This window comes from Nicotiana tabacum, chromosome 22 (genome assembly GCF_000715075.1).
Source record: "Nicotiana tabacum cultivar K326 chromosome 22, ASM71507v2, whole genome shotgun sequence".
Classification (NCBI taxonomy): Eukaryota; Viridiplantae; Streptophyta; class Magnoliopsida; order Solanales; family Solanaceae; genus Nicotiana; species Nicotiana tabacum.
In genome coordinates this window covers 58,597,803-58,606,467 of record NC_134101.1, presented here as the reverse complement: position 1 = coordinate 58,606,467, position 8,665 = coordinate 58,597,803, and the positions used below count along the sequence as shown (strand labels likewise).

Sequence of the window (8,665 nt, the reverse complement as noted above, 5' to 3'; positions counted from 1 at the left end):
CGGCGGCAACTGGTCAGTGGCGACGTGGGGTGGGGAATAGGATTTGTATGAGGGAAATAGAGAAGGAGAGGGGAAGGTATTGAGTGAGGAGTTAGGGGAAATTTGGGGAAGAAAGGTAAGAGAAATGGGGGGAACCCGTTATTTCAATTCTGATTTCAGAATTACCGACCAAAGTTGGTCGGTACATTAAGTGTTGACCGTTTGACCAAAAACCGACCAACTTTGGTCGGTTTGTTTTATTAAAAAAACTAAATTCTTTTTTTTTTTGTATTTTATTTCTTAAAATATTATAAACTATAAAAAAAAATATTATAAACTATAAGCATTTATTTTATTTAACTGTATAATTATTATAAATAATTATAAACTATAAGCATAATCTTTATAAATAATTATATTAACTATTTACTTTTAATAAATTATAATAACATCTATCTAAGTAAATTTTCTAAGTTATAATTAAGTATATGAGTAATTTCTCACACATACACTATATTGTAATTGATGCTAATAACTTCTTTTTTTATTCATTCATCACTAATAATGCATGACATAGATTAATCGATATATAGGTCGAGACGTTTTGATGAATCATCGATTAATATTCATCGATGCATCTAAGTACGTTATAAGTCGATGAATCAATTTACAAATAGATATATTTGATGATAAAGTATATATACTAATTAGTATCTTCACAAGTCTATCCCTAAGTAGATTCTCCCATGAGAATATTTAATACATAATATATTACTAAACATATATTTACTTATCAAAAATTTAACAAAGTAAGATTAAAATAATATTTAAGTAATAAAAAATCCGAAAAACCCGTTAAAACCGAACCAATCCAAACCGATATAGTTGGGTTGGTTTGATTTTGATAAAAACCGAACCAACCCGATCCATGTGCACCTCTACTCCGGACTTAGGTTTAGATTTTCATAAAAATCATATTAAGAAATCAGATTTAGAATTTGATCGTAGATAGTATGAGTTGGTACTCTTTTTAACATCGTTGGTAGTTAGTCACTTTCCATGTCAAGTTGATTATTTTTTTCTTTTTTTATGTCAAGTTGAATTAATTTTCATGTTTTATGTTTTCCTCTGTGCTTGTCCATCTCAGTGAAAGAGATAAGAATAGTCTGTAGACACCAAGAAATTATAAAAATGTGACTAAAACTTTTGTTAAAATGTGAGTATGCGTGCATGCAGATTTACAAATGGTTATGGCTTTTTATAATTGTCAGTGTATATAACTTAACTTCCAACTTTATAAATGGCTTGATTGTGAATATTTTTAATATCGTCAGTGAGTATAACATAAACTCTAGTTATATTTATCATTGAAGCAACATACACAATGCTCTAAAAATCAACTAGGTATAAATAGGAAAGCATACAACAAATGAAGTATTGAATCAGAAAGTTTGATAGATACACATGAAACATTGAATATACGTACAATTGTCCGTTGTTAACATACAATATTTGATGTCAATGACGAATATACATACAATTGTCCGTTATATAATTGAAAAAGTAGCTAGCAACGTTGTATAATTCGTACAGGAAAACCAGTTTTCATCTTAGATGTCAATGACGAATTATAGATAGGACTAAATCCGTCTAAAGGAACGATCCGAAATCTCTTTAGAATAGTAGCTGCCACCAGCTTTATCTGTATGAAAGCAATTTCTTTTCCAAGACAAGTCCTTGGCCCTGCTTGAAATACCGGATACGTGAAAGGGTCCCTTGGGATAAAATTCCAATTTCCTGTACTGGAGTTTTTCAACAACCAGCGCTCTGGGCGGAAAACTTCACAATCCGAACCCCATAATTCTGTTGATCTCCCCATTGCAAGAACATGTAGAAAAATGGTCATTCCCTTTTTCAACTTTGTTCCGTCCGGCCAAACATCGTCTTCGGTCACTTGCTTCAATTCAAGAGGAACTGGTGGGTATAGTCTCATGCTTTCACAAATCGAAGCATGTGTATACACCATTTCATTCAAATCATCATCATCTTTCTCTTCGATTTCTTTGACAATCTCCTTTTCTACTTGTGGGTGACTCGAGACTAGCCAAAAGAACCATATTAGAGCTGAAAACAGCGTGTCATCACCAGCCAGGATGAAATTAATACCTGTATCTATGACAAACTTCTCATCAACTACTACATTGTATTTGAGAGCCCTTGTTATAAATCTGTCAAAAAAATCGCCTCCCTCATCTATGGAAGAGTTTTGCATCGAAAACTTCTCCACCTTTCCCGCGATTCTCTTCTTTACATATTCTCTGAGTACATCTACTGCATACCTGTGAAGTCCGATTCAGAACATAAATGTGTAATAGAAAAATAATTACTTGAATTTCAATAAATATTGAGTAGTAAAATTTTGAACTCATAATTTAAAGTGCGTCCAATGAATATTCAAGGAAACCTAAAGGTTGAACATATCAAATTCAAATTTTGAATATGCCTCTAGTCTGCATACCTGAGATTCTCTTCAGATCCAATGTTGAGAAGCTTTTTAGCTTTCCACAAGATGGAAGGGCAAGTGAACCTTCTCATACTGATCTTTATTGCAGTTTCAAAAGCATCTATTAATGGTTTCTCAGGGAGAGATGGTAACAAGTATTCTGGATCATGGCTAAAACCTACCTGGCATAGAATGTCAAATGTAAGCCTATGAAATATGTCCTGGAGGTCTAGAGTAGCTTTATCTATATCTGCCCTAGAGAATAAAGGAATAAGACGGCCAGAGAGCTCTTTAATGGTGGATGATTTTACTCGATAACGAAATGTATCCGCGTGGAATATATGACTGAGGAAATGCCTTTGGGTTTTCCATTTCTCTCCATCTACAAGTAAAAGTCCATCCCCTAATAAGTCTGAGAAAACAAATTGCATGGTAGGATCTTTGCGATAAATGTGGAAACGTGTCTTAACGATATGCTTGATAATAGAGGGGTTTCTTGTCAAGACGCATTTTTTACCAAATGGTCCTTTAAGGGTAATGGTTGATAAAGATGATTTTTGGAAGAGTTCTGATGTCCACAGAACTGCTCGGTGTCTATTTTGCACTAATGAGAACAAGCAACCAAACAGTGGGTAGGATTTTGGAAGCTGCTTTGGCTGCTTGCTCAATTTTGAACAACTGTGTTTTGAGAAGAACGGGTGGAAATAGATGAAGAACAGAAGCAACAGAAATATTATTGCTGGGACTGGGAGAGAAAAGAGCAGACTATACATGAGCTGGATGTCCATCCTCATGTTGTACTTGCAACTTTTTCAGATGGAAGTTTAATTTTTGTAGGTCTCGTCGACTAACTCGTCATCTGTTAGTTTAATCAATCTATATATTTGACATGGTACTACCCTTTTTTTTTTGTGGCTAAACAGATCATATTAAATCGTGACTATATACTTAGGTTTGGAGGCGGGATGGTGGGATATCTTCTTTTAGTTATTTTAGATATTACACCATTAATTGTTACGCTCCTGATAAGATTCTACAATGGCAAGTTCTAAAAAAGGCCTATGTTTAATGATACCTTGGCAAATACCAATTTTAAAATAAAATAAAGTGAAGGAATATATATATAAGTTAGAGCACAAACTCACATAGTATATGCGTTTTTCCGCCTCGTTATGTTGCGCCCTAGTGTCACGACCCAAAATTCACTAGTCGTGATGGTACCTAACCCAAACTCTTAGGTCGGTCAAGTAACAGTTAACACAAGTCGAATAAAATAAAGGCGATCAACAAATGATATATCTGGTTTCCATACAATATCCCAAAGACTGATAATACAAATCATGAGCTACTAAGACTGGATTTTGCAAAAACTTATACTCCCTCCATTTCAATTTACGTGAACCTATTTCCTTTTTAGTCTGTGCCAAAAAGAATGACCAATTTCCTTATTTGGAAACAATTTACCTTTATACAATGATTTATAGCCACACAAAATATATGTGCCTCATTTTACACAAGAAGTTCAAAAGTCTTCTCTCTTTTTTTAAAATTCATGCCTAGTCAAATGAGTTTACATAAATTGAAACAGAGAGAGTGTGAAATAAATACAACTTTTGTTTGAAATGTATATAAACAGAATTCAATTCTAAAACTACCTAGTAAAAAATGGTTGCTTCATCCGGGAGGCACAAACATCTTCAGAGCCAGCTTCCGTCATCAGTCGTATCTCAGCTCCAAGTTCTGCACGGAAGGTGTAGAAGTTTAGTATGAGTACAACTGATCCCATGTACTCAATAAGCATCTTGACTAACCTTGGTGAAGTAGTGACGCTTTTAAGTTAAATGATACTCACTGATATAACATGTGCAATAGACTAGCAATAGAACAATACTAAAATATAATAGAGAAGAGTACAAGATCAAATATGCGAGGCAGTAAAAGAATCACTAGAGGAAATCAGGATTGTAAATTCATAACTTTCATAGTGTGAGAAATGTACTCAAGATATCAAATCGAATGGCACGGCAACACCCTTAGTGTATTTATCTCATCCTCACCAAATATATGAACGTAAGTCAAGTTAATTGGCACGGCAACACTCTTCGTGCATTTATCTCTTCCTCATCAAGCATACGTATAACAGATACCATCCAGGTGAAAGAAATACCAATAACAATAACGATAAAGTGGGAGATACATAGGTAGCAATAAAAAACAACGCGTGCATATGGGTAACAATAACAGACTAGATAAGAGGCATAGAAGTAATGATAGTATTCAAGGTAAAAAAACATAAATTTTATTAGCTAACATGATAGAAGACTTAGATATAGATATAACAAATATGAAGGAAAGTATGATCTTTATAAGCTAAACAAATGGAAGGCATGAATAACTAACGAATTAGAAGGCTTATACGAAAGTGCAACAAATGAGAAATGGCCTAGATATAGATATGACAAACAAGAAGGAAGGCATGATATTTACAAGTTAAATAGATAAAAGTCACGGATAACACAACAACAATTGAATAGAGGACTAAGACAGAACAACAACAAATAGTCACATAGAAAACATAAGTGCAATAGTAACAGCTCAAGATAACGACATGAATGTATACAAAAGAAAAAGGTATCAGTACATAATGCATGTCTCTCGTCCTCGCCTGCACGGAAATTAAACACCTTTCGTGCCATGAACACATGATAATATAAAAATATGGTACAACATCACCCTTCATGTATTTACTCTCATTAATATATGATAATGTAAATGAAATGACACGGCATCACCCTTCGTAATTTTACTCTCACCCTCACATGATAACGTAAACGAAATGGCACATGATAATGTAAATGAAATTGCACGGCATCACCCTTCGCGCTTTTACTCTCATCCTCACATGATAATGTAAATGAAATGGCATGACATCACCCTCCGTACTTTACACTCTTCCTCACCAAGCACATGTATATCAATAACAAACAAGGTAGAAAGCATGAATAACGTCAAGAACAATGATTAATCGAATATTCCAAGTGAATATCAATCCCAACTTTAAAGCCAATAACAATTCAACAAACCTCAAGAACCTTATTATTCAAGTATTTCAACAAGTCTCAAAATTGACCTTCAACTCAAGTATAAAATCCAACATCTCAAGAATAATAGTCGTAGCGATGTATTTGTGATTAAGTATAATGACGACCAGATTTAGCACCTCAATAATTTCACAAAAGTCCGTCAAATTTTAACAAATTATAATAAGTTTAATCATAGTTTCTAGCATTTAAATTCATATTCTTAGTAATCTAGAAGTCAAGTAAGACATGAAACAAGAAGGTCATGTATTTCTACGAGGCACAAATAATCGTATAATTTACCCCGGAGCATAATTAACCCTGGCACATGCATATATGCTCATTACCTCATATATGCATCACCCCAGCATGTAGCAACAATATCAGTTAATAGAAAAAAAAATTCTAACAAAGTAAGGAAAGACACTTACCCCAACCAAGTCAAATCGATACACTAGAAGCACAATCTCGCTCAAATCATCCTCCAAACAGCTCGAAACTAGACAAAAGCAACTAAAAATCTGTAAGGTCCCGTAAATGTTAACCTAAAACCCGGAGTTTCATGGTACCGAGGTAGACTTATGCGTTGATGATTGTAGAGATTCATCGCGGTGAGCTTGCTCGCTGTGGTACGAACTTTTTGGGTTGAACAGTGAGTTGGGGAGTTGAAGAAAAGTTTCGGTAGCGCATGGCATTTCTGCGGTCCGTTTTGCGATCATAGAACTTCTATGTGGACCGCAGATCTACCGCGCAATGAAGTATAAACTTGAGAGCTAATTTTAGGACCATTATGCGGTCCATTATGCAGCCGGAGGAAAGTTCTGCGGCGCATTATGCGACCGCAGAATTGGTCTGTGAACCGCAAACCAATCGCAGAGTGAAGCAAAAATGCCTAGTTCTGGAGGGCTATTATGCGGGCCGCAGAAACGTTATGCGGTCGCATATGCGACTGCAGATCTGCATCTGGGCTTTATTTTTCTAATTTTTTTAATCCCGACCCTATTTCGATATATAGACGTTGAAGACCATTTGTAAGGTAAAAACCTGATATTTGTAGAGAGAGAGGAAGTGCTATAGAGTGAGAGGGAAAGTTCCTAAGATTCTATCCATCAATTCTTGCTCAAAGTTGGAGAATTCACAAGGAGAAACTCAAAAGTTCTTCATCCAAGAAGTAAGGTTCCATGTCCTAGTCTCTATTTCGAATTTGGGGTAGAAGATGGTTAATGAGAGATATGATTCTTGGGTGTGAGAGTGTATCTATGCATGCATGTACAATCATGAGTTGTGGGAAGGTAGTTGAGCTCAAATGGTTTGACTTTGGATTGTGGGGGTGAAAGAAATCCACCATATGAGAAGCTAAAGATCATAATGCCCACCTAGTATTCGATAAAATGCTCAAATGAGCTGGAAACATGAACTTTTTCCTAATTTGTGTTCAATTTTGCTATATCTATAAATAGATCAAAGTTTCTAGGATTTCCGGAACTGTATAGTGAATTAAGTAAAGCTCAAAGCGAGGTATGTTGGCTAAACTCCTCTTTTAGAATTGAACCCCACAATGGCCTTGTAAGTCCCTGTTGCTCATTATAAATTAATTATTCCGAATAAGCCTTGTGTCAACAGATATATGCATTCAATAGGTATTCCAAATGCTCTTGTGATGTTGAGTTACTATTTGAGAATGTGATTTAAGCATGGGTTATGTGTTAATATGTTATGACTTAAAAACGTGATTCTAATGAAAGTTATCATGTCGAATTGTGTAAGAAATCACATGTGCCTAAGACTCTTATTGCTCAAATGTGTACTTAAAGTTATCTATGTATTTGACATACTATTTTTTTTTTTTTTTGGCTAAACAAATCATATTAAGTCGTGACTATACACTTAGGTTTGGAAGCTGGATGGTAGGATATCTTCTTTTAGTTATTTTAGATATTACACCATTGTCACTCTTAGAGGGATGGCAAAAAAGAAGGCTTTACGCTGACAAATTCTAAACAAGGCGTACATGTGACACCTGTAAAACATTAACTAAAAGTAAAGTGATATATATAAGCTAGAGTATAAGATCACACGTGTGCTTTTCGGCTTGATGATTAAGTTGCCCCAAAGGAACAAATCCGAAAGATGTTGAGCCAAAACAAATTAACATCTACATGCCAGGGGCTTGGACTTATATCAACCGTTTTCTTGGACCGGTAATGGAGCTATTTTAATCATTTGCTTTTTTGTTTTTTGTTTTTTTGTAATATATTCATTTTGATAAATTTAGTAAAAATGCACGTATAAGTTAATTTATAAGGTTGTAACTGTTGCACGTGGACAATCTTTTTTCTATTTGTGATTGATTCATTTTGATATAAGTTAATTTGTAAGTTTAGTAACTAATGTAATTTTTAGTATATGGATCAATGTAATCCGGTCCAAAGTCAAACAAGTAGCTTGATAGGAGAAGAGAATGTCAAAGAATTACTACCAGAGAAATGCCGATTTCTAAAGGTCAATATCTATTGCAAATTTCTTTTCGGATACTGCGTGAATACGGAATACTTTGTGCATCCGTTCGCCCTTTTAAATTTATTGTAAATTAGATCGAATTCGTCAGAAAATTAAAATTAGTGACGAACAACAACTAGTGGGGTATGGAAGCGTTGAGAAATTTCTCTTTGATTATTACAATACGTTGTGCCATTGTCATCGCGCACTTGTTTTACAGCTTCAGTCCCAATTTCTTAATTACAAGCTAAGTTGGAGTATTTCTTTTTGTCATCCATCTTAAACGTGGCAACATGTGTGGATACGCTAATTCCTTGATTAAATTGAGAGAAAAGGCAAGCACTATTTTAAATTGGTAATGTGACAAATCCCTATTTTGAAGGAAGATATTGGTCTATAGCTGGATGCACATGACTTTCATTTTGTACAGAAATGTTCAAATGTGTAGAGGTCAAAGAAGGAATTGGGATAACCAGTTAACGCAAAATACCATTAGTTTACAGAAAGCAATAAGTGAAGATTTGCCATGCATATGTCGTCCACAAAGCAATAACTCTCGATATACTTAAATGGCACTCGGTGGGATTTGCAAATCATTAGAATG

General features: G+C 34.6%; 1 protein-coding gene across 1 annotated transcript; it reads right to left on the bottom strand.

Moving 5' to 3' along the window:
• Positions 1–1,483: 1,483 nt before the first annotated feature.
• LOC142176613 (cytochrome P450 94A2-like) lies at positions 1,484–3,309 on the bottom strand. The gene is made up of 2 exons (XM_075244646.1): positions 2,498–3,309; positions 1,484–2,318 (listed from the first exon to the last, which is right to left on the bottom strand). Exons 1-2 carry the CDS (start codon positions 3,274–3,276, stop codon positions 1,547–1,549), a joined length of 1,551 nt encoding a protein of 516 aa, XP_075100747.1. The 5' UTR covers positions 3,277–3,309; the 3' UTR covers positions 1,484–1,546.
• Positions 3,310–8,665: the final 5,356 nt, after the last annotated feature.

Bases quoted from the DNA above. Each gene is read 5' to 3' on its own strand.
- LOC142176613 (XM_075244646.1), bottom strand. From the start codon at position 3,276: ATGAGGATGGACATCCAGCTCATGTATAGTCTGCTCTTTTCTCTCCCA. The intron at 2,319-2,497 runs GTATGCAGACTA...CGGACTTCACAG, and splicing joins GGATCTGAAGAGAATCTCAG to GTATGCAGTAGATGTACTCA.